The sequence below is a fragment of the Argiope bruennichi genome, chromosome 9, assembly GCF_947563725.1.
Source record: "Argiope bruennichi chromosome 9, qqArgBrue1.1, whole genome shotgun sequence".
Classification (NCBI taxonomy): Eukaryota; Metazoa; Arthropoda; class Arachnida; order Araneae; family Araneidae; genus Argiope; species Argiope bruennichi.
Genome location: NC_079159.1, coordinates 58,772,209 through 58,800,146, shown reverse-complemented (window position 1 = coordinate 58,800,146; position 27,938 = coordinate 58,772,209). Strand labels below are relative to the sequence as shown.

At 28.9% G+C, this 27,938-nt stretch overlaps 1 protein-coding gene across 1 annotated transcript in view; it reads left to right on the top strand.

The window, feature by feature from the left end:
• LOC129985354 (CUB domain-containing protein 2-like) overlaps positions 1 to 16,023 on the top strand; it is a 182,597-nt gene extending 166,574 nt beyond the window's left edge. The window contains exons 6-10 of the mRNA XM_056095356.1: positions 847 to 1,000; positions 2,215 to 2,315; positions 8,676 to 8,831; positions 10,280 to 10,541; positions 15,640 to 16,023. Coding sequence (XP_055951331.1) covers positions 847 to 1,000; positions 2,215 to 2,315; positions 8,676 to 8,831; positions 10,280 to 10,541; positions 15,640 to 15,664 — 698 coding nt within the window. The 3' untranslated portion in view covers positions 15,665 to 16,023. The remainder of the gene's footprint in view (positions 1 to 846; positions 1,001 to 2,214; positions 2,316 to 8,675; positions 8,832 to 10,279; positions 10,542 to 15,639) is intronic.
• The last annotated feature ends 11,915 nt before the right edge of the window (positions 16,024 to 27,938 follow it).

Here is a 27,938-nt window from a genome sequence, read left to right as displayed (position 1 = left end):
AATATTGTTTAAATTATATTCCTTTTTCATTTATTCCAGAGGGAATTAACTTTTTGTGTTAGTTGAGGAACACACAGAACTCGAACACATGTTTCGATTGTTGAATTTTAATTTACATATAACATTAGGATTTGATTTAAAGAATTCCAAGCACAAAAATATCCAAAAAATTTAATATTCCAAAAATAAACATTAAAAAAAACTTCTTCTTTTATTTATTTATTATTATTATTATTATTATTTTGCTTTGCAAAATATGAAGAAACTACTGAAAAAGGTCATTTTAAAGTTGCTAAAACAATTCAAAACTTATCTCTGTTTTATTGAAAGTTTTTTCAATTCAAAAATCTAGCTAAAATTCTACAAAAAGTTAAATACTTAAAATTTATTGATCTATGGAAGACAATTTTACATACAATCTCAAAATGTATAAACCATCTCCATAAATGGAAATAAAAGGTCTTCAAAAATAAAAACGCAATAAAAAAAAATCAATGAAATCATTATCTAGAGACAATAAAAAATTATTGTGGCGAGTCCTTCGCTTTGGGTTTGTCAAATTGAATATTTGCATATCGATTTCTTGTATTAAATGTCATATCATACGAAAAGTTTCTCGCTTTTGACATTTCTCAGAAATTTCCATATTATGCCAACAACATAAAATTGATATGAAACCGACATTTCATCTAAAAAAATAGCTCAATCATGTTTTTTAAAAATCTGATGATACTTTTGACTGAATAGCATGCCCATATAGATAGACATATTTGGCGAGTGTTTGTTTGGCCAATGTTAGGGAGTGTGTGAGAGAACTGTTCTTTTGAAGCGCCCTTTGATTTCAAGCCAACTGTGCGGAAGCGGAGCTGACGTTGTACGACGGCTACTCCAGCATATCCTTCAACCCGAAAGTACTGCAGAAATACTGCGGAGACCTCCGGTACTACAAGAACGTCGAAGAGCAGACACAGCTGTCCTCCAGAAATAGGCTTTTACTCAGGTAAATATTTTTTTTTTATTCTCCTACTATTTGACTGTATATGTACTAGGCATTTTATGTACAAAAATAAACTTTTGAAAATGCAATTTTTCTTCTACCAATGCTCTAAATGTGAATATGAGGAATTTTTTCCAATAAATGGTTAATGTTGAAAGTAAGCTTTTTGACTCTTACTATTCGAATGTGTATGTATAAGGCATCTTACGAATAAATATACACTTTTAAAAGGGCAATCTTTCTTCTACCAGTACCATAAATGTGAATATGGGGAATTTTTCGTTAATGCTGGAAGTAAGCATTTTCGAATCTTAGGATCCAAATGTGTTTGTAGTAGTTCCCAGTTTTACAAATAAAAATGCACTTTTGAAAGTGCAATCTTGTGAAATGGGGAATTTCTCCAAAGAATGGCTAATGTTGAATGTAAGCTTTTTTTAATCCTACTATTTGAATTTGTATGTACTAGTCATTTTATGACAAAAAAAACACTTTCAAAGGGCAATCTTTCTTCTGCCAGTGCACAAAATGTGGATCTGGGGAATTTCACCAATGTATGGTTAGTAATACAAGTAAGCATAACTAACATAAGGTGGCTCTATGATAAATTCACAAAATTCTCACGTTTTATTATAAAATTTCTTCATTTGTAGACTGTAAAGGAACTCACCATTGCATTATGCTTGTAATGATACTAAAACGTTTTAGATATTTGTTTCTTTAGTTTCAATCTTTCAACTCCTTCAATATTTCAAACCTCTAAAATGGCGTTGAACAAGAATAGAGTTGTTAAAGTCCACATATTAAATCAAGCTTCCAAAATTTAGATGATTATGAGCGGGAAATTTAACTACTTTTTCTATTAAAATTTAGTCAGCGGTATAAACATTTTCAATAAAATACAGTAATTAATCTCTATTTTTTTATTATTGTTGAGGATAAGAAAATTTAAAAAAAAGTCATTTTAGATTTAATAAATAATAAAATTGTCCGGTTCACTCCCCGAACTTGTCCTCTAAAGAGCATGTGTGGGACTAGCAGAAATAAAAAAATAAAAATTTTCTCGTATAAAATCAATTAAACCAAATTGTTTTTTTATTAATTTGGCAAAGACTTTGATACCCATCTTTCTCTTTCCTTTATAAATGAATCATGAATTTTAGATGTACAAATATTTCTGAAATAAAGGTTGAAATTTTCATCTTATATTTTCCACACAGGTTTAAAACTTCTGCAGCTCAGGTTATGAAAGGAGAAGACTTAGACAAAAATGCCGTCGGCTTTAAAATAGTGTGGACAGCTGTGGATTTTAAAAAAGAAGGTACGTTAGTCTTTATCTTTTTATTCGCAAATGTAAACTAAAATACAGAAGTGCTAAACTAAAGTGGATAATTTATGAAAGAATATCATTTCAAAAGAGATGAATATTTTAGCGTATCTTCATGTCACAATTTTTTCTTTATGCGTCAATGTAAGAGGTGTAGATTGGAGCTTTATTGATTAAAAAAAATTATTTACCTTCCAAAATTTATGTCGTTTATAATTATGTTTCTGTATAAAGGAATCTTTGGTCAAGATTTTATTTCATCTTGTATTTAATATAATTCTGAACTGGAACTGAAAATAACAATACATGTACGACATCATTGACTTGAGTCTGTATGATATTATACGAGATTCTCAATATTTTATTGAAATTATTTTGAATAAAATTAAGTGTTATGCACTCATAATAAGATATATTTAAGAAATTGATAACATTTTCATCTGAAAGGTTATTCGTTTTAAGCTCTAAATATTAATTTATAGCAAATATATCATTGATATGACTAAATGTAAACATTATGAAGTCGTTAATTACAGAAATCTATGAAAATAGTACGTGCGCATAGTTAAAGGTTTAAAATAAATTAAAATATTGATCATGATATTTATTCTTACGAATTTCAAGCAAATATGATTACCTGGTTCATAAAATAAAGATTCTCGAATCCAATGTGTGGATTCGAGAATAATAATAACACATTGGATTCGAGAATAAAATAAAGATTCTCGAATCCAATGTGTGGATTCTCCTTCTTCATTTTTTTTCAGACATGACTAAAAAGATCATTTAAATTATCTATGATAAAAGAAATGCAAACGATAAATAATTCGGTTTAGCAATATCAGATAGAAATCAAAGGACTAATCTTTCAAAACATAATTCTCCATTTTTGTTTCGTTTAGTACCTGGAAACACAACCAACAATGAAGGAAATATTTCCCACCTTTTTACTTTAGAAATTCAGAAATATATTCAAGTCTCAACCATTGTAAAAATATTTCGGAACTATTTATCGATCATCTTTGGCTTTGACAAAATTTCTTTAAAAGTTTCCAGAACATTCAACACGCATCATTAATTCTAACTTCTTTCGCATTAATGGTGAAAGAGGACGAAGAAACCAGAACCTGCCAAATAATAAATTAAATTTTAAACATAGCATTTTATGCTGAATTGTTGAGACATTTTTGACAGTCAATGCAGCAGCGGAAGGTATTGGGTAATATGCAAATTGCGGCTAGTATTTATACAAAGGGAAACAATCTTTGAACTCATAAAATAAAATGCATGTTCTTTTAAGATATGAAGGACATGTTAATCGAATTATTCATTTTTTAAAAATTTTTAGAAGGGAAGGATTTTTATTCAAATTTAAAATATGCTTTAAAAATATAAATGATAAAAAGTAATTATTTGATATTTTGAGAGGAATCTACATGATATAAAATTATTCCTTTAAAAAATAGGTATTTTAACAAACAGAATATAGTAATGAAACAAATTCATAAAAACATTGAGAGCACATTTTAATATCAAAGCACAATTTTCTATAATCTGTTAGAAATGTTTTTGAAGAAATATTCCATTTTTATCCTAAAAACTTTCATGAAGAATGTGCAAAAACTCGGGTAAAATATAAATTAATTTGAACAAAAATTATAATTATAATAAGTTAATGTTGAATATGTTTGGTGTGTAGGCAATCTAGCTATGTCATATGATGTAAGAAATATTGGATGTTAGATGTTACAAAATGTTTAAATATTATTTTAATAAAAATATGTTCTAAACTTTGTTTTTAATAAATTGACGATGTTTTTATTGTGTTTACAATTAAGTTTTTTTTTCATTGCAAGTAAGCAATTATGAAAAGATTTTAAAGTATTCTTATTTTTAAATACATCTGCTCTTTGCTGCATTTTAAATGAATATATAAAAATATTTTACAGCTCTTATGACTTAGAATTTGCTTTTTTATTGCAATATGCTAACTTTTGTTCAGTTAGAAAAAGATTTATTGAATAATGCTCTGAAATTTTACGTAAACCTATTCTTACTGTTCGATTAAGTATTCGGAGACTACCACTTTCCGACGATTCTATTTCATTAAGGGGTGAGACGCGGAAAGAATAAGCACATTTCCTGAATTCTTCGTCTTTTTTTTACTTTGATTTCCGCCCTATTAAATACTTTTTCATTCAATTTTTTTTCCACTTGTATATGAGTGTCGTTACTGACTGCATAGTTTTATTTTAATTCAAAATTGCGTATTGTTTTCGTATATGACAAATTCAAATGCTGGTTCAAATTTTGCTAATTATTTCAAGCATTATATTTAAAATAGTATTTTTAAGAAAACAATCATTATTATTAATATTTTTAAATATAAATTACATATTTAAAAATACCGTATATTTTAAAAATAATATTTACAATATTTTTGAGACTTTCCATATTTACTGCAACTTCTTAAATAAAAAAAAAAGATTTTAAATATAGTAAAATTTTTAGTATCCACCGTTGTTAATCTCAAAATATTGTCACAAAATTCAATAACATACAGAAAAAAGAAGTCTTTTAACATAACAAAATCAGTATTAATTTTTAAAATTATTAATTTTAAAATTAAAATTTTAAAAACAGAAATATTTCTTTTATTCTTTATAATTTAATGCCTATGCCTCTTACAGTAAATAAAAATTGCTCTGAAATATTTTATTGTTAATCGTTATCTTTTTCCGACAATATTGCGAATTATCTGAAATGTTTATGCCTCATAAGTCAGCGAATAATCCGAGTTTATTGTTAAATGTAAACTTTTCATTTCATCTTATCTTTCCTCTCACTCTATTTTGAGAAATTAAACTCCACCGAACGCATGCGCAAAAGCGTGAAAAGTTTTAGAATTCGTTAGCAAATAATAGAATGCAAAAATTTCAATTTTAAATAAAGCAAAATATAAAAAATATTTAAATGAAGCAAAAAATTTTAATAAATATATTTAGTCCTCCCAAAAGTACTAATGTGTTAGTTGACTTTAATTACTTAAAACTTAAAGTTTCAAATTAAAATTTTAATTGAGTTGACAAGACAATTAGAGAATAATAGTTCGTTGAATAGAAAAAGATAAGACTTCTATATTATTAAGGAATAATTGAATGCAAAAATTTGAAATCAGAAAATACTTGGCAGAGTAATCAATTAAGAACAAGACACATGAAATATTTTATTGAAATTTTTAGCAGTCTTTAATCATGGTGAACCATCTGGTTAAAAAGAGCAGTAAGTAATTTATGATATTAATTTTTCTTATTCGTTTTTAATGATATTTTGAATTAGATTTAAATCTATGTTGAAATATCACACACTATCAGATTTGTATTTTAATTATTTTTCTAAATACGTTTGATGATCCTGCTTTCATCTGGATAACTAGCAGTTTAAGCTGCGCATGCGTATTAATCATGCGATGCACGAGTAACTGTAACTGTATTTTCTTTTCTTCTTCCGAGATTTATATGTATTCCATTAACTAGCAAAAACTTATTCTTAATGTTTCTTTTAAATAAAGATATTTTTTTTACGCTGTGATTGAATTAACAACATCCACATAGTCTCTCAAATCTAATTCTTGGAACAGATGTTATGTTAAATTATTGTGAATTTCTTGTAAATATAAAAACAATTAAATCCTCTAAACATTAAGCATAAGGAGTGTGTTTATCCTCATTTGTCAGGTTAAAAGTTTGGCATGAGCATTTTTGTCGATAGAAAAAAAAATTGCTGCATTATTTTCATCACAAAATCATGCAAAAATAAACCCTGCTCGTTAAATTTTGATTGACTTCAAATGATTTGCAACTTGTCTTCTATAAAAACTTTAACAGCGGCATTTACGACAGGCGACTGAAAAGATGTCAGGAACATAAAAATTTGCGGATAGTTTTGCAAGCCTTTAGCAATCTTTCTCTTTCCCCGTCATTTTTTCTTTCAGAAACTACTCACATGCGGTTCAGAACATCGCCTTTTACAATCCATAAAAACGCAGACTGCTGGTTTTACTGCCGAGCGAAATTTCTACAGTGGCTGTAACAAGCCATTGCCACTCCAAGAACACATGCTATAGCACTACGTGTTTCATTTTGTTTGTCCTCTTTTTCTTCTCTTCGACTGCAGTTTAAACTAGCAAAGAAAAATAAATCATCGTTAAAACTTCGAAATACCTTCAGGCTAATATTACTTCCTTTCTGTATTCCATTTTTGTTCAGTTTTATCATGAAGAAAGAACTGCATTTATGGTACTTTAGAGAAAAATATTCTTTCGGAGTGCTTGACCCGAAATCGAACATTTGATTTTTTAAAAACTTTTTTCGGTTTAATAACCTTTCTTTAAAAAAAATATTTATATACAATTTCGGAAATTTACAACGTTAAATAGCACTGAATTTTATTTCTTCTTTTCAATAATATAAAGCATTTGGTTATAGCTAAACAAATCTTATAATTATGATCTAGATAAAATCTAAAAAAAAAATATCCTTGGACAGAGTTTTTGACGAAGAAACGGAAAGTATTGACCCTTTGCTAGGTCATTCGAAGGTCTGCGGTCCCAATTAATCGCTTGTGCAATTAGTTATATTCTGTGGAATTAGTTCAAATCTGGTGTATGATGTGCTAAATGAATGATAAAAAATAGATAATCAGGGAAAACCAGTCTAATATTTCTTTAAAGCTACATATTTGGAGTGGGAAGTGCTGATGGTACATAATTTATGCCCAGTGAAAAAAAAGATTTAAAATAGTATTTTATAAGAGGTATAAATAATTTTTTTTCTATTAATTAATCTTACAGTTACTCATAGCTACTGAAAAAACCTTACAAAGTAAATATTTCGGAATAAATTAATTCAATCATATTAATATTTTTCAAATAACTTAAAAAGATTAAATAATTGAAGTGAAATATATTTGCAATAAAATGTAAACCAATGAATTAAAAAAAAATCCAAAAATAGCAACATACGATTAAATCTATAAAAATATAACACTAATTAGAATATAGATGAAGATTGAATTGTTTTTTGTGATACTCGGATTATAATGTCATTAAGTTTAGTAGTTAAGTTCAATAATTAAACATCTTCATTACAAAATCTTTTGTAAATTGGATAAAACTTACGAACTTTACACTATGTTAAGCAATTTAATTTTTAGGTATCATTGAACAATTTTTAACAAATAAAATGAAATATATAACTTTGTAAATCATCATCGTTTTTCCCCACTTGTGATGATTTTTGTGAATGTGAATTTTTAAAATTCAAAATCACAAATTCTTAGGAAAATTTGTTTAGGGTTAGAAGTCTATATGGAATTACAAATCTGTAAAAGACGAGGAGAAATTATTTTATTCTTTTTTTGCTCCTTGTCCCTTTTAAAAACGCTGTATAGTAAAAATGTTTCTTATTATTTTCTGCTTTTTAGTCTTGTGTGTGTGAAATTTCTATTGATTTTAAACTAACTTCCCAATGAGCTAATGATTTGGCAGACTGCCGACTGTCAATAACGATATTTTTTTTTTTTGAATGATTGCAAAATTTGTTCCGAATATGCAAACAAATAAAAAGACAAGAAAGCGAGATAATGCTGCATTTTCATCTTGTTCTGAACTATGTTCAAAGATTCAAATCTATAGATCATCGAAAAAAGTGAAAAGGAAAAAAAAAAAAAAAAAAAAGAAAAAAAAACATATATCGATCTAATAAAAAATGATTAATAATAAAATATTGCATAAGAATAAGAAAAATGGCCATATGATTTTCAATATTCCTAGATATTATGCATTACATAATTTTAAAAAGCTAATAACGTAAAAAAGATAGAAACCAGATTGATAAAAATTGCCAATTTTTTCAAATTTCGTGCCATAATTAGATTTGTATTTGAGTGTTGTTATTACTAATAAAGTCATATAAGGTTATTAATATTTATATAGGACAACTGTTAAATATATTACAGTTAATATCAGTTACAATTTATATTAAGGCACATCACACTTGTTTTTGAATATTTATGTGGCAATATTTGAGAATATTTACACTGAATCTGTTCATTTATTTTCCTCTATCGCTTACTTTTATGAAATTTTTATAACATTTATTTTCATTTTTTAGAACGATATTTAACTTTTTTATGGAAAATAGTTTTTTTATCAAATAAGTGAATGTGTATATTCATATGTATTGAATGTGTATGAATTTTATGTGTATGAAATGAATCTAAACTCTAAATTGCCAGTTATTTTAACGATGCACTTCCCCCATTTTTGAACATGCATTGAATCTTTATCAATAGGTCAATGTCAAGAGTTTATTTGCAAAGAGAGCCGGTACTGCTTCAGCTCCCTCGAGAATTCTTGTGCTGAAATGAAGAACTACTGCATTGACAAATCGCTCGTCTGCAACGGACACCCGAATTGCGGGAATGAGGATTATACGGATGAAGATAAATGTGAGTATTTCTTCAGACGTTACATGCTTGTTTTCGTGAAAGATGAAAAAAAACTTTACAATGAAGTGAAACTTATATATTAACTTAAATTGTGGATTAGAAAATATCTCTATCGCAAATTAAAGTTAAATACTAAAAAGAAGAGGGCGAACACAGAGTAAAAGACATGAGACATATGGGTTTATTGTAATCTTATTCCAGCTTGCCTAAACAACAACTATGGGTATCATGTTTTAAAATAAAATTATGTTCGCTTTACTATATTTAATATTTTATACTATCTAATTTAGTTTTAAGCAGTTATCTGCTATCTTTCTAATAGTATCTAAAAAATTAACAATAAATAATGAAGGAGTTTATTTCAAAGTTAATAGATTAAAGAACGCTTACTGCTGCAATACTCACATATTGGTAAAAATTTCCATTGAAAATTGAGTGACAATGAAAGATATGTATGTAGAAGTCTATTTAATGCTTAAAAAAAGAAATATTGCTTAAAAATGCTTAAAAAAAGAAATACATAGAGATATGTCTTGGAAGAAATATTGGGACAATTAAAATAAAGATATTTCAAAATTCTACACATATGAGACGATAGATAGGTTCAAGGGATATTAGCCTAAAATGGAAAATATAAGCAATCTGATTTTAGCAACGATTAATAAATATAATGCTATATTTTTTTGTGTTGGAAAAATTCAAATAAAAACAAAAAAACAAAAATCTGAAGATCCAGTTCCTTACTTCTGTGAGGCAATCTCTGAATTAGGAAGCCAATCTATTGGCAAAACAGTTTTGCTGCACTGAAGAATTTTTGAATGCTAAAAAAATTATTTGTACTGAATATTGATAGACATGTTGCTTAAAAGTATGAGTTCTAATAAAGATTGTGCAATGATTCGCTTTGAAAATAATTTTTAATCAATTAATTTAATAAATAAATAAATTTAGCGAACTCAATAGCTGGATTTAGGAGTTAAAGCTGTGCAATATATTTATTATATAATGTACCAATGAAAATATTTTTTGCTATATTACAAACTTTTCGTACAAATAATTAGGGAACTTAAGCAAGTAATTTATCTCAAATGATTCAGGGTATAAACTATTTCCAATAAATATATAAGAAATGTCAGTTTTGAATCACTATCTCCACAATATTAACTATTCGCAAGGCCTGGTACTTTAAAGGGCGAATTAAATAGGTTTTATAAAACTTTATTAATTTTACTGAAAACATTGTTATTCATAAGTGAACACGATTATTGTATGTGCTCACATTACGATGTGAACAAATATTAATTTGTCTAACCATAAAATATGACTGCCAATGATTTTGTGTAATTAGGTATACAATATGGAAAAAATCACAAGCATATTGATGATTTTTTTCGGAAAGCGTATTGAATCCTATGGGAATTTGTACTGATATCTATTATCGATTATAGGCAATATCCCATTGCTAGCCGGTTGCGGTGCAGCAGGAGGAGTTCTTCTATTGAGTTTCCTGATCGGGTTCTGCCTTTATAGGAGGCACGGGAGTATCCGTAACTCCCACTCCCAGTCCCTCAACATGCAACTGCGTCAACTGGAACACAGTCCCTCCTACTCAGGTAGACCCCCCAGCTCTCACTTCTACTATCCCAGTGATCCCAACTGCAGCGTCCATGCCGCCAGTTATGAGCTCCTGCACACGAAGCCCATGGCCAGGTGAGTTCAGGATATTCGCTTACTTTCGAGTTCTAGCGGTTTCAGTGTTCTATATGGTCAGAACTTTTATATAGCTCTCTATACCCAATAGAAACAATATTTTTTTTTATTTAAAATTATCCATATCGATTACAATGAAACAGCATCAGATACTTGTAAGATTTGAAAGAAAGAAACAACTGAAAATTTCAATGGGGAAAGAGCAAAAATATGTGACCTGTACATGCGTGGAAGCTGCAGTTACAGCAATCATGGAAGAAACACGCAACACACTCTCACATTAATGCTAAAGTCAGCTATTACTTGTATGGATCAAATACCGTATTCCAGTGTTTAGTAAGTAATGCGTTGAATTCTTTTTTATCTATACAGAATCTACAGTCTTCATCAATTACCGAGTGATAAAATAAAAGTTAGGCAAGCATTTTCATTATAGTCTTAAGCCACTGATAACTGATTTTCTTGGTTCATGAAATATTTGATGGATCTGAAAAAGAAATATGTTTATTCGTCCCATTTGGATCTTAGGAAACCTCGGCACAATTCACTAAATGTCTTTGTTTTGATGGCATAGATAGCGATTTAAGTTGTTGTGTAGCTTAAGATTTGACCTTATTATTTTTTAAAATTTCTTTAATATTTGAAGTACAATAGGTTAGAAATTTTGCTCTTGATATCTAAAACTATTAACATCAACGTTAATAGATATCAGGAAAACAGATTGATTGTCCTATCTTTCGTGACGTTATTCCCTTAGAGTTGCTGCAACGTCTCTAAATGACACATGTGTTTTGTGTTATTATTGTTTTATGTAAAATCGTGGACTTTCTTATATTCTGTGAAAGATTCAGTAATTATTATTAAAGCTATGCAAATTATAAAAAGATTAGAGTTGCCAAGGACAATATATAAACCTTTTTGTTATAGATGACCTTTGGTATATTCATACAATTAATGCAAATTTACAATATTGAGAAAGAAAATAATCACTATTCTTAAATTTAAAATGAGGTATAAAACTATGATAGGCCTACACAAATTTCTAATATATTTTGACAAAATCACATCTCATTAGAATCAGTTTGTAAATGTTCACATTTCGAATAAATTTCTGAATAAATCTCGAGCATATGAAGTGTTTAAATCTCATGTCATTGTAACCTTATAATCTACCTATAAATTTTCGAATAAAACTCTATCATATGATATGAAGTGTTCAAGTAACATGTTATTGTGACCTTATATAATACCTTTAAGTTGGGAAGTTATATTTCGTTCAATCCTTTATATTTGGTAAGTTCTAAATTCTATGAATTTCATAAGTGACAGACAGTGACAAATATAAAACCCTTTTTCCTTATAAGATTTGATAAATAGAATCACATCAATGATATCATCTATCTTCTCCTCCTGGATCTCTTTTCAATTTGAATCGTTTCATCTGTAATTTGTAATCCCCCCTATTTTATTATACGAAATTGAATCAGGAAAACTTTCTGTTTGGAATTCTATACCAATAATCAATTTAGTCATTAAAGGCCACTGTTAAATTTTCCCTCCACCGTTAAATATGGAATAGGATGTGCTTTGATTTCTCAGGCAGCTTAGATGTTTCGAATTAAAAGGTTGTGGAAATAGGATTCCGTAGATAATCCTGTAATACTATTTCATATCCTTTTGAGTGCATAATATTACAGTCTCGTTTAACAAGAGCCAAATTGTTCCACTAAGCCGCTTTGAAACACTTTCAATCAATAAATAATATTCTGTAACTTGATTTTATATGTAGTCTAATTTTGTCAAACGACGTTAGAGTTTGGAGGAACAGCGCATTTTAGACATCAAAATTAAAATTCTTCCTCCATTCATCTAGGAAGCATTTATTCGATAAAATAAAAGGCAACTCGATAAAATTAAAGGCAAAAATTTACCAAATATTCACTTTAAGTTTTAGAAGACATTGTTTATAAATCGAATTAAACGAAACTTCGCTCATAAAGAGGAAAAAAATAGGACCGACCCCACCAAAAAAAAATAGAGAAAACACTTCCAAAATTTAGATATTGGCTTTTTTTTATAAAATTAAATCATTGATGAAGGAATAACATGAAACAAAAATATTTTCATCTAAATTATCATTTATGATACATAAAATATATCCCACCACCACTTTATATTCCCTACGGTGGGAAGAGAGAATTCTGCTAAAGCATTGATCAGAAAGGACAGTTACTACCAGCTCTGAGGTACACGAGAAGACCTGAAATACCGGAAAGCCGGGAAAGCATTGGAGGGAAATATAATCGAATCTTAATGGCCATCACCAACACGGTAAAGCCCTCCCTTCGGAGTCACTTTCCTTCATCGGTAGTGAGTAGTCCATCCACACTATTTCTATATCCGCCAGAGTAGCGAGAATCAACCACCATGTTAGATGCATCTCATCACCTTCTTTAAGATGCTCACCCCTTGATAACTGGTAACATGCTGATGCAATTCTAGGCTAATATGCCATATATATTCCTTTGTATTTGTCGTTATCCTAAATCAACATGTTTTAAGTCTTTTTTATTTTCACGGTCCAATGATTCTTCATTAACATCTGCCTGTTAATAAATCTTAATAATTTTACCGATTGTCCACTATATGATGTCAAATACTTTAGAATTGGATATATATTATTGGAATATGTTATTGGAGAGATTTCAATTTCAGTGAATTATTCACAGAAAAATTGTATAATACTGTAGTGAACTGATCCAAAAATAAACCACTTAATAATGGATATTTTTGAAAAGTGACTGCAATCTGTGAAGTATCAAAGCGTTAATGATGTTGCATTATCGATAGGAAGCATCATTTGAATTGTGTTCAAACATAATTTTTTACAAGCTTTCAGCTATTCAGTTTAGTTCAAACTTGTTTCATAATGAGTTGCTCGAACAATGAAAATGTCAATATACAAATTAATTACAGAAATTTTGAGAAGTTTAGTTTGTAAAGACTGGCATCATTATAACGTAAGAATATTTAGAAATCCTTATTATAAATCTTGCTTTTCTGGAAACTGTAAAATCCTGAAATATCTTTAAAATGTAATGCTTGTGAAATTTCCTTTTGAATTTGGAGAGGAATTTCTTACAATTTTTTGATCTTTTATTTTAAAAGCATGTCAAATTCAAAATAAATTTCCATTTCAATGTTTTAAATATAGAAAATTCTTTTTTTCTGATAAAAATTATTTAAACAATGAAATGAAAACATTGATAAGCATAAAATTTTAACTTATACTTATGTTTCAACAAATATTTACAATATAGTAAAGAGAGAAACGAGTAAAAATTCAAATCTATATTTCAATTACACGATCATCGGAATACTTAGATGACAGTCAATCATTTTTAGAATAAAAATTCATTTTACTACCATCATTTCAGTAGACGAAAACTAAATATTTTCAAAGTAGGTTGTGTTCGAATGGAAGACAGGAATACACAAGACCTTATAGATAATGAAAGTCACATGATTAACAGCGTTCATCAGAGAGAGAGAATATTGGGCAAATAAATGTAAAAGAATTGGAATTATCAAAGATAATGGTAGATTAGACGGAAAATTACATATTTTGGTGAGAAAGAAACCTATAATATAGAAATAAAATCAGTCAAATCAGTAAATAATTTATAATTATCTCTGTTAAATTACGATTAATTAGTTCTTTTGATTGTTAAAGATTACTATTACGTATTCTGTGAAATTTTGTCTAATTGAATTCCGCAGTAAATTAGTTTTAAACTTCAAATTTTCATATATAACTAGATATATTAAGGAGACATTTTATAGGCTGTCCCTAATTTTCCGTCTGTATCTTTACATATTCAATAATATTAAAGGAAAGAGAAGCAATATTTAAAAAGGGAAATTCTTTTAAAATTTTAACTTTTTTTTGTTCGAAAGTTTAAATTAATTGTAAGTACAATTTCCGACAAAATTTCAAAACTTTTATTAAGAGCAGGAAATATCTGGAAACCTACTCATCATGGTAATATTAGTTGAATCTGCATATTTTGATCAAGAACAACCGGAAAATCCAAGAAAAACAGTAACAGCAATGAAAAAGCTTACGTTGCTGTTATTTTTAAAGTATTTTTTATAAATGAATCAAAAATAAAACATTATACAGAAAAATCAATTTATTGAAAAGATAATTATCAGATGATAAAAAAGTCATTTTTCTGCTGTTATATTTCGAAAAATTTTACAAAAAAAATTTAAAATTTTTATTTATTTTTTAATTATCTAAAGCTCCAATAAAAAAAAGTTTTAAATAATTTCAAGGTACACGTTTTAACCCTGTAATTATATATAGAGAGTGAAATTGGAAATCCCCAGGTCGAACGGTACGACCTGTAGAGGGCAACCTACACATGCATACCTAATCCTTTCGATTGTTAGTAGGGACATGCAAGATGGTTATAAAATGCATTTTTTCCTTTTGGAAGCAATTGCAACTTTACTAATGACCGAAACGAAAAAATTTCATATAGAGATTATAGAAAACATAAAGAGATGATTACCGCAAAAAATTATAATAGAACAATAATAATAATAGAAGAGATTTTAGTGCTGTAGAAGCAAAAACGTATTAATAATTACAAAGAACACGCAGAACACTTATCAAGCAAAATATCATTACTGTTCAGATGATAAGTAAAACATTCAGAAATGCATGACAGGCTATATAAAACTATTTTTTTTATAACTTTTGGATTAACAAAATTTTCATTGTGCTAACCTTTTTATAAGATAATGTGTCTACAAGTTCTTGTACTTTTGCCTCGTAATTCATTTTTCCATATATTCCATAGGCTTTATATAAAATTTAGTCTCACTCCTTTAAATGGTTTTAGGTTAAGTTTCTCTAAACAGAAAAAGTGGGTTTTTTTGCCCTCCCCCCGTGAATCTTCCTTAATTACTTGTTATTTAAAATAATATCTGACTTCTATTTTTGAGTATATTATAGCCTATTTCAATTTTGAAAAGAATCATTTGGAAAGATTGGCATCTTGATAAATTATTGCTTTTCTTTTTTTTACAGGATAGAGAAAAGAGTAATGCGTTGAAAAAAAAATCAAAATCATATGAATTCGAAAGCATATGCTATAGAATTTCACGAGGTATTCTTAGCATCGCCATTCTATGGAAAAGATGTTCGAAGGCTTTTCCAAGAATTGTTGAAAGAACAAAAGAAGAAAATTAATATTTTTTTACTTTTTTCAAACTTGTATTTATGAAGAACTGAGAAAGAAATGAAAAGTCAAATTCTTTACGCTGCGACAATATTTCCTAAGAAGGTTTTTCTTTAATGGCTGTTATCATTCAAAGTGAAACAATTTCTTGATCATATATTTAGATAAAACTAAACACGAATGTACAAGACTAATTTTTAATTATTCCTTACAAGTATTGTAAATGTGTAACTTAGTATCATACTCTTATTCTAAAGATGATTTCTGTTTAGCTATTTAATAGAATTCCAAATATTTTGTATATATTTATTAGTATTCAATAAACTTTAAATGCCAATTCTCAGTAAAAGGAAAACAAAGACTTAAAAAAAATTGAAAAAGAACAGGACTGAGAAATTAAAACAAAGCAACAATTTTTTTTCCAAAATAATATAAGTGTTTAGAGAAAATTCGTCGTTTGATGAATAAACAGTTATCTATTTCAACGTTAATGACTGGTTAGTACCTGAAGCTTATCACAAACTGCCGTAGTTTTCCTTTACGGAATTAGAAACCATTTTTTCCTGTAGATTATTTGGCATATATAAATGCATGATTTTATGATCACAATAAGTTTATTTAATAAGATATTTTGAATGCTTTTTTTTACGAATTTTTCAAATTAGAAGCAAAAAGTTTTACAGCATTTCACACAATGTCATTCAAATACCATCAAAAGATCCCTTAGAAGATGTTGAATTTTTATTTTGATTCTAGATAGCTTTTTAGAAAAAGAATATTTTAGTAAAGATGCTTTCATCAATAAAAATAATTTTGTATTTTTAAATGTGATATTACAGTTAAACCTCTGAACATTTAGATAAATTTCTTCAATAAACAAAGAAAATGTACAAAAATTGTATAAGAATAGTCTAGTAGTAATTACTGCTGCTGTTAACTATTCGATTTTAGCTTATAGAATTTATTCCAGTTCTGCAGAATAAGATATTCATGTATTGTTAATGTATTTTTTACATCACAAAAATTGATAAGTGCATAGACATCATGAAACTTTTGCTTAATGGTTATTATGAATCATGGACTGCAATGAAATACAAGGGGTGTTCAAATGAAAAGGTACGAAACGATACTGTGGGTATAAATAAAGCTTTATTCAAAGTATACACCATAGGCCTGACCACAACGATCTCATTGATTAAAGAGCCGAAGGATTCTTTGTTCCCAGAATTCCTGTGGCCGTGACGAGGCCCAGTCCTTCACAGCGTCGTTGAGTTCGCGTCCGAGATAAAACGCTTCCCTTTCAGATGTTTTTTCAGGGGACCAAACGCATGAAAATCGCAGGGTGGCGTGTCCGAGCTGTAGGTCGGATGGTACAACTACTCCCACTTAAACTTGTCCAGTTCCTCGTGTGTGACCCTTGAGATGTGTGGTGGACGCGCGTTATCAGGGAGCAAAACCCCACTTTCCGTGAGTAGCCCCGGTCTTTTGTTCTTGATGGACCTGCGCAATCTTCGGAGTGTTGCACAGTATACATCGGAGTTAATGGTTCTTCTGTGCTCGAGGAATTCAACAAGTAACGGTCCTTGGGCGCCCGAGCATACTCCGATCTGCGCTGGAGACTCCAATCGCATCCCTAGATGTAGCGCTACGTTCTCCCATAGCGGCATAGGCAATTATGTTAAGGGAACGTTGTTACGATGTTTTTACATTTTCGTTTGAACACCCCTTATAATATACTATACTTAATTTCCGGTGAGAATTTCATTTGGCTGTGTTTGAAAAATTACATCCAATCGCATAATAATTGGATTAAATATACATCTAGTAGTTTTAGATAAAAATAAAACAAATTTTATTTTAAATGGAAGAGTTTGATTAAATGGAATAATTATTATTGATGCTTACTACTAGATCTCATTCGAAAACATTTGTTATTTTTGAATGAATTAAATTTTTTATGACTATCTTATTGAGCAGAATAGTACTATTCTTCGTTTTTTCCCTACCGTCACTTCGAATCGTCGCTAACTGTAATTTAAAACTCATTACTGCACTGTAAAGAGTTTTGATTCCTTACCTCACATTAATTATATTAGAAGCAATAGATAATCGTCTATGAGAGCTGCAGTGTTCCCGAAAAGTATTTTTTAAGTTGCTTTAAGCTTTTAGTTACTTTTCCGTAATTTGCATGCTTTGGCAATATAAGATAGTCATTTTCTTTTTTGTAATCGAAAAGGATTGCGGATAAATGTTATACATTGTTATTCACATAAGTTGTCAGAGACTTTTATTTAATATTTTTGGACTGCCAAAAACTTTATGCCTGGTGTTGAAATAAAAACTTTTACCTTACTTATAAGTAAAATAGCTTTTTTTAAAAATTGAAATCTCTATACAGATATTTTTTGCAGTATTGCTTACACCCGAGTTAACGATTCACCTTTGATTAAAAGTAAATACAAAATTGTAACTATAACCTATTTGCTTAAAAAAATTACATTATTTCTATTATAACTGTAAACTTATAATAATATTGATTTCATTTCATTTTTACTTAAATGAATGGTCTAGTTTACGAGGTATGTGTTTAGAAATTTGCTTTTTATATCTCAATGCCAGTGCGTTAAATGTTTAGAAATTTTTGTATTTGTAAATCAAGAATAAAAATAATTTACTGCTTGAAAACCACGAATATGTTTAATGTATCTAGCTAACTTGTTATTTATATCAAACCATACAGTTAACAAATTTTTTAGTTTTTAAGAAGGAAAAATAGCACATCTGAAGAATTACGGTTATCTACCTACGGAGATTTATACCGATACTCAGCAGTAATTACAGTGTGTTGTTAATCTTTTAATACATATATATAAATATTTGTATCAAAACGAATAAAAATATTTGAAATTTGCATTTAAAATGCAATAGAAAATTTTGTAGTAATACAATTTGATGTTATTTATATTTTTGTTGTTTATCAGTATTTCCGATTCAGAATTAAATTGATTTGTTCAGTTTGGCATATTTGATATAAGTTATTCAAATGTTTTGTCATAGATTCAGTTCTTCTACCAAAATCAGAAAGGATAAAAAAATCACACTTTAGGATATTTATAAATTCAGTCCATTGTTATTGCAATTTCAACTACAAATAGTACAAAATAATGCAATTTTTTTTATTAAAAGACTGAGTATACTATATTTTTATTCATTAAAGTATTCTATTTAGCAACATATAATTATAAACTTCATGATGTCATGTTATAATATTTTCGGTTGCGTTTTAAAAAAATGTCAAATTTTCTCCCTTATAATGGAAACTGAATCTCTTGAAAATTAACATTTTTACATCAACTATCATGTAAAATTATTATTTGTAAAAGTAATTGTTAACATTCTTGAATGAAAATGTTATTTTCATAATAAATGTAATATGAGTACCTACAAATACCTACAGAAACACTATTTTATAATTGCACTAAAAACAAATATCGTTTTTATTCTGATTTTTCAACAATTTAGTTTTTAAACTATGTGAATTTTTATAAAAATTATGTTATCCTGCAAATTCACATTTAGCGGGCTCGACGATCAAGAAAACCAATTATTATAATTAAATTAATCGTTTAATTGATATTAAATGATGAAAATGTTGAGATATTGATAGATAATATTATTAAGGTATTAAAATATTAATGTAAATATTGCATAACACGATATGATTATTGTCATCATTAATATTCAAGTGTACAAATGTATTAAAGATATCAGGAAAAGGGTGAAAAATCATGTGTAAAAATCCATCTATACAATCATGAAGAAAGACAAGAAAATAAAACAGTTTGAAAAACGTAAATAAAAATATAGCTATATCGCATTTTAATTTTTTTGTTTGATTTTAGATTTAAAAACATGCTGTTAATATGCTTTGTATCGTCAAAAATAAAATATAATTTGTTTTTATTTTTATGACCATTTTAAAAGAATAATTGTTGATATATTCTGTACCTATAAAATGATATCTATGATAATTGCAGTTGTCTGTTTACAAATACTTCTACTGAGATGTATGATTCAACATTGAATTGAAAAAAAGACAAAACATTTTGTGTATTAAATAAATAGTTTAATAAAATTTATTTTTCATTACATCTGTTTCTGAGTATTTCTTCCGTATTGAAAAGGCAATGGAAATTTTTAATGTAAAAATATAGTTAATTAAACATATATTTCATTTATAAATTTCTGAAATTATTTAAATGCAACAAATAGTACGTATGAAAATAGGAATACTGCCAAACGCCAATTGTATAATACGGTTTACTAATTTTTTTAATGTCTCGAAAATCTCATATATTAATTTTTGAAAACCTGAAAATGTTTACTTATAAGTCAGTAATACAATTGTATTAAAAAATATAAACTGAAATTTTTTTAGAATGGTTTTAAAAAATCAATACATTTTATTGTAATTCCATTTCACGAAAAATATATATATACATATATATATTCTTCGTTATTCTAAACTTCAGTATCTGTCTTGATTTGAATCTCTTCATATTTAGTGCCCAGGAAATACTCGTTTTGTTTTTCAAAAAAGTCAACACTGTTTTCAGAATGGTAAATATTGAATGTACGAGGGTTGGATATTTCTTCAAACCTCCAATGGGCCATAAAAAACAAACAATAGCGAAGAAATTAAATTTAATACCAAAATTTATGTATAAATATAGTTATTTAGTCATGAAACTGCAAGTATTCGTAATATCAATGGAACGAAGTTTCTGACACATTTTCCCGAGAATATTGTGGTGCTGTGATTTAAAATAGGCCTTCTTATGAGCCTCAAAACTTCCGCCTTCTGATCAACTCTTTAATTCTGAAAATAAATGAAAGTCACTCTTTTCTAAGAGGTATTTTCGATGGAGAATTACACGGATATAAGTCAATGGCAACAAAAGATCTCATTCAACGAATTGAACAGGTGGTTCGAAAAGAAAACGTTGGTCGGCCATCGTGCCACAATTATAACTTTGAAAGGTAAATGTTTAAACATTTCTGGTCCATAATTCTCTCTTAAGAGAAAACTCAAAAGTCTCTAGACAAATGACGATTTTCTAAGATACTTTAAAGGCCATTTAACAACATTGGCGGCAAAGTTCTACGATAAAAAGAAATAGAAAACTTGGTCCATCAAATGTCTGAGTATTCACAACGATTATCCAAAAAATTAAATTGTTATAAATTTCTTGTTTTTTTTCAGTCTGTGATATCACATGGCATGACAAAGTGCTACTCCGCATTTCATCTAATATTCAAGTAATCTTATTTTTGCGATGCGATGCCGTAAACTTTTTTTTCCTAAAAGATTTTTATTGGAATCCCAAATTAAATCTAAATAGCTTGTTTGAAACATTTCCCAATCAACGCGACTTTATTTGAAATACTAGTGACTTCATTTTCTTGGACATTTTTCTTCTTCATTACTTTTAAAATAAATCTAAAATGCAATATGAAATATAAAAAGAATAAATTACAAAGAAAAGGAGCTAACAAACATTAAAGGAAAATCATTTATTCCTTCTATCCATTTCAATGATTTCACATTTTAGAATAAGTCAAATACCATTTATTCTGTGATGCTTCATTGACTTTTTCAATTTCAAGATCAATGGTGTGAGCGAAAAAGCTGCGAAATGCTCTTTGTCGTGACTACAAAAGGGAGTTTCTTTGCATCTGTTTCTTCTTCTTCTTCTTCTTTTTTCCCCTCTTTTCCCTCAAACATAGTTTTGCTTCAATGCACTTTCAAAGAACAATTGTCTTTGTCGTTTTTCTGACTATGATCCCCTTTTACTTTTATCGATCTTTTGAACGTTTGTTGCAACTTTTACATAAAGTCTCTACAGAATTTATTTCCTTTCTTTGTTCTTCACTTGTTTGATATAAATTTTTCCAGCTGGCGGCTAAATGGAAAAGTTACAATAAAACGCTTAAAGACTTGTTGAATTTTTACTTTCCCTACCCCCACCCCACCCCCTAAAAATAGATTTCACCATTATTTTATTTCATTTTATTTATTTATTTAGAACTCAACGATTGCTGTTTCTACTAATTGGCGCCAAACGTACAGAAGCTCACGTCTAAGCAAAGTTATCAAACAAAAATCAAGGGGTGTTCAAATTAAAAGAAACGAAACGACACTGTGGGTATAAATGAAGACTTTATTCAAAGTATACACCATACATAGGTCTGAGCACAACGATCTCATTGATTAACGAGTGGAAGGATTCCATGTTCCCAGAATTCCTGTGACCGTGACAAGACTCAGTCCTCCACAGCGTCTTAAGTTCGCCGTCCGAGTTGAAGCGTTTCCCTTTCAGATGTTTTCTCCGAAACATTAAATCCGATGTGTACTGTGATATACTCCGAAGAATACGCAGGTCCATCAAGAATAAAACACTGGGGCTATTCACAGAAGGTATGTGATTCTGCTCCATGATAATGCGCGTCCACATGTCTCCAGGGTCACATACATGGAACTAGCCAAGTTCAAGTGGGGGCAGCTCATCCATCCGCTCTACAGCCCGGAAATATCACCCTGCGATTTTCATGTGTTTGGTCCCCTGAAAAAACATCTGAAAGGGAAGTGCTTCAACTCGAACGGTGAACTCAAAGACGCTGTGAAGGACTGGGTCTCGTCACGGCCACAGAAATTCTGGGAACAAGGACTCCTTTGGCTAAGTAATCAATGGGATCGTTATGCTCAGGTCTATGGTGTATACTTTTAATAAAGTCCTCATGTATACCCACAGTGTCGTTTCGTACTTTTTCACTTGAACACCCCTTTTATTTTGAGATGGGATTATCATACAGACTGCAGAGTCTTTTCTATGACACAATAAAAAATCAGCAGACAAAACATTTACAAGTAAATTTAAATTAATTTTTTTAAAAAAATATTTTGCATATCTTAAGTAATTATCAACGGAAACAATTTATTTAACTATATAAATATTTCTTATGGGATTTGTAAAAAATTGCAATTAAAACATTACTGAAATTTATCCATGAAATTTGCGATAGAGCGAATAAAAAAATGGAAATATTATGACATTAAGTTATTATACGTATTTCTGAGTGGGGTAAAATATTACTTCTATTAATGCAATAATTTCAATTTATTGCGTTTTCTAGAAAAGTATTTTTTTAGAACAAAAACCGTCTACGAAAAGCTTTTACATATGGACAATGATATTTTCTTCAAATAACTCCCAAATAAACGTATGTTTGTTTCATTTGCAAATGTCTGGATTAAAAATATGCTAATTCCTTTACACAATTCTTTGAATATCATTGGAATATTCAGAAATTTGCATAAATCCTAACACTAAAACTATATATACATAACGATATTGATTAAAACATTTTAAAGATGTATATCGTAATGAAACTGGATAAAAAAATAGAAAGTAGCAAATTTTTACATTTTTGTTTCTTTAATTTTCAAGTCAAATACCAAAATTCTCAAAAAGAAAATGTTTCACATATTTTGATATACATCGATGTGCTAACACAATTTAGGACTTAAATCACTTTAAATTTAAGCATACAAGTATTATTGATTAAAATATTTTTAAAAACACTTTTATTAATGTATGGAAAAGAAAAAAAAAACAGGAGTTCAAAACGAAAATCACAAAGGCTGAAATAAAAATGCTCAAAGTAAATTGAAATCGTAATTATATTTTAAAATATTTTAATTTTTAAGTAACTTATGATTAGATATAATACGTATTTATGTCTTATATTGCCTATTGTGAATTAATACCAATTTCCTATTGTTTTTTACACCTCATGCTTTCAAAATATTTGTCTTGACGTCCAAATGTTTGGTATTGTTTTCTTTTTAAACACAGAAAAACGTTTTTTAAACTTTTGTATTACATTTTTATTTCTTATAAATTTGGTTTAAAAAGATTTATATTTTATTCCTTAGAAATAATTGGACGCTTATATATTTTTATACCTGAATTCTTACACTTTCAAACTATTCTCGCTTCAAAACAAAACTGTCAAATCATGAACTTGCTACAATTTATAAGAACTCTGTAATTAATGTAGACCAGAGACATCTTTGATACAATAAATTATCCTTTAAGTCACACAATGTGAATCAAATACAATTGTATAAAGAAAACTGTCGCAAGAGTGTGAAACTTGAGTGAAGAACAATCCCAAAATAAAAAGTTGCAATAATATAGAACTAGGGCCTGTTCTTTTTAAAAGCCCGTATTTCCACATTTAAATGGAAAACGTGATAATTTTTGAAAGAAAATCTCTAAGATAAAAGAATTTCTTTTTAAGTTGGTATGAAGAAACTTTCTTTCGCATTCTGGTAAAACGTGAGTTGAAAACAAGATTTTCTTAAAACCATTTCGGAATTCTTCGCTTATTGGATAATTTTATGATTGAATACTTCAATATTTGCAAGATATTGCAATGGGATGTTGTTGTGGTCTTTCTTAAGATAGAAGAAAATAGCGTTTTCTTTTTATATATCTTTTTCTTAAAATTTATAACTCGATAATTTGCTTTTCTTACCATTGCATGTTCCTATGTAGTTTAGTTTACCAATATGATGAAATGAATCATTGGCAAGTAAGAACTCATTTAAAACAATTTTTTTCCCTTTCTCATATACACAATATACAGGGCGTTCATTAATTATTGTCAGGGTCTCCGTACCTCATAACTTTCGAATAAAAAATATTACGCAAAAACCGATTACGTATTCGTAATTTACAACTCAAAGAATTTTATTAATGATATTAAAGTGTAATGCTTGCACAATTTTCACTTTGTAGGCATTCTTTGTAGGTATTCAGCTGAAGGCGATTTTTTGAGGTGTACTTTACGATTACATAATTTTTTGAGTTGTAATTTACGTATTCATAATTCTTTGAGTTGTAATTTACGAATACATAATTCTATAAGTTGTAATTTACGAATACATAATTCTTTGAGTTGTAATTTACGAATACATAATCGCCTTCAGCTGAATGCCTACAAAGTGCAAATTGTGCAAGCTTTACACTTTAATACCATTAATAAAATTCTTTGAGTTGTAATTTACGAATACGTAATCGGTTTTTGCGTAATATTTTTTATTCGAAAGTTATGAGGTACGGAAACCCCGACAATAATTAATGAACGCCCTGTATATGAAGAGGGAATTCTGTAATCACTGAAAAGTTCGAACTCGAGATTTCCACATAGGAGCCGTTTATTTTGAAAGTGGAGCAAGTCCATTTTTGAAAAAAATGGAGATAATGGCAATTGGTAAATAATGGCAGTTATAGATAAAACTTGTTATGATCTTTTTATGAGTAAAAAATTTATTAAAAAAAATATTTAGATTCTAGTATTTTGGAGATGGAAGCTTTAGCGCTTAACAGTATTGAAAATCTGTTTATTTTGAAAGTGGTGCAAGTCCATCTTAGATTGAAATTATATTTGACCGAATATATTACAGCAAAAGTTAGCTCCATGGTGAAGCAAATGTGGCCGTTTGACATCATGTCTGAAATCTAGGGTGTTTCTATTTATCTATTTTTGATATTGAAAATCGGTGGTTGTACAATATTTTATAAATAATAAAAAGCATATCTTAATTTTGTGTGTCGATAATAATGTTTACTTCCATCAAGGATTATTCAGTGCAGTGACAACGAAATAAATATTGATCACAAATTTTTATTGTCAGGACATTCATTTCTACCGAACGATCGTGATTTTGGAGTGCAACTATCCAGTAACTATTCAATACAGAAACCAGTTCTTTGCATATTCCCCAGGAGTACTGTAAAGTAATACAAAATTGTCGAAAGCATAATAAATTTTTAGTACATGAAATGAAACGTGGAAATTTATTTTCAACCCAACTTCTGGAAAAAACGGTTTTAAAAAGAAAGAAAAAGACCTATGGAGAAACCGTGAATACGCTGGATCAGATTTACAAGAGTTGCCCCCTACAAAATGTTCAACAAAACTTCGATATAACAAGATGCTGAATTTAAAATTATCGATTTGTCAACAGAACGAGGAAAGTAAATAATTCCAATTAATTTCAGAAATATAAAATTATCTTTTATGGAAGAAGAAAAGGAGATTTATTACATCTGAAAAATGGAAGGGTATGATGGATTTATTACTAGAACCGAATTATTTTTTTTTACTTTAAATTGTTTAGGCATAAAAAGATCATATCAAGTTTTATCTATAACAACCATTATCTTTTTTTTTTCAAAAACGGACTTGCCCCAATTTCAAAATAAACGGTTCACATGGATCTAATTAGATGCAGATCTGGTAAAGGCCTAATTAGATGCAAACTTGATGCAGGCCTAATTAGATGCAGATCTCATGCAAGTTTAATTAGATGCAGGGCTGATGCCGGCCTAATTAAATTCAGACTTGATTCTCATCTAATTAGATGCAAACCTGATGCAGAATTAAATGGATCTAATTAGATGTAGATCTGATGGGGGCCAAATTAGATGCAGACTTGATGTGGGCCTTATTAGATTCAGAATTGAATACATCTAGTTATTTACAGCTCTAAATAGATGCAGATGTAATTAGATGCAGTTCTGATGCGCGCCTAATAAGATGCAGACCTAATTCATATATAATTAGATGCGGGCCTAATAAGATGCAGTTCTATTTAGATGCGGATCTCATGCGCTCTTAATTAGATGCAGGGCTGATGCTAGCCTAATTAAATGCAGACCTGATTCCGATCTAATTAGATGCAAACTGGATGCAGATTTAGATATGGATCTAATAAGATGCAGATCTGATGAGTGCCTAATTAGATGCAGACTTGATGTAGTCCTAATTAGATGCAGTTCTATTTAGATGCATATCTGATGTGGGCCTTATTAGATGCAGATTTGAATATATCTAGTTATTTATAGCTCTAAATAAATGCAGATGTAATTAGATGCAGTTCTGATGCGGGCCTAATAAGATGCAGACCTGATTGAGATATAATTAGATGCATATCTATTTAGATGCGTGCCTAATAAGATGCAGTTCTATTTAGATGCGGATTTCAGGCGAGCTTAATTAGATGCAGGACAGATGCTGGCCTAATTAGATGCAGACCTGATTATCATCTAATTAGATGCAAACCTGATGCAGATTTAGGTATGGATCTAATTAGATGTAGATCTAATGGGAGCCTAATTAGATGCAGTTCTATTTAAATGCGGGATCTAATTCTATGATAGATCTGATGCGGGCCAAATTAGATGCAGATATAATTAGATCAAGTTATGTGCAGTTATGCTTAGAGGCAGGCCTAATTAGATGCAGATCTAAAAGGATTTAGTTACATGCAGTTTTAATTAGATACAGATCTAATAAGATGCTGGTCTAATTCGGGCCTAATCAGATGCAGACTTGATTCAGATCCAACTAGATGCAGTTCTATTTAGATGCGGATCTAATTAGTTCCAAATCTTATGTGGAGCTATTTAAATGCAGATCTAATAAGATGTAGTTACATACAGTTCAAATTTGATTCAGATCAAATTAGTTACAAGTCTGATGCGGGGCTGATTAAATGCAAACCTAATTCAGATCTAATTAGATGCAGATCTGTTGAATATCTATTTAGATATGTATCTAATTAGATGCAGATCTGTTGAATATCTATTTAGATATGTATCTAATTAGATGCAGATCTGTTGAATATCTATTTAGATATGTATCTAATTAGATGCAGATCTGTTGAATATCTATTTAGATATGTATCTAATTAGATGCAGATCTGTTGAATATCTATTTAGATATGTATCTAATTAGATGCAGATCTGTTGAATATCTATTTAGATATGTATCTAATTAGATGCAGATCTGATGCAGGCCTAATTAGATACAGACTTAATGTAGGTCTAATTTGTTTCAGACTTCATGCAGGCCTAATAAGATGCAGTTCTATTTAGATGCGGACAAAATTTGATTCAGATATGATGCGAGCCTAATTAGTTGCAGATCTAATTTCGTCTATTCACATGCAGTTCTAATCAGATGCAAGTCTGATGCGGGCCTAATTAGATACAGACCTGATTCAGATCTAATTAGA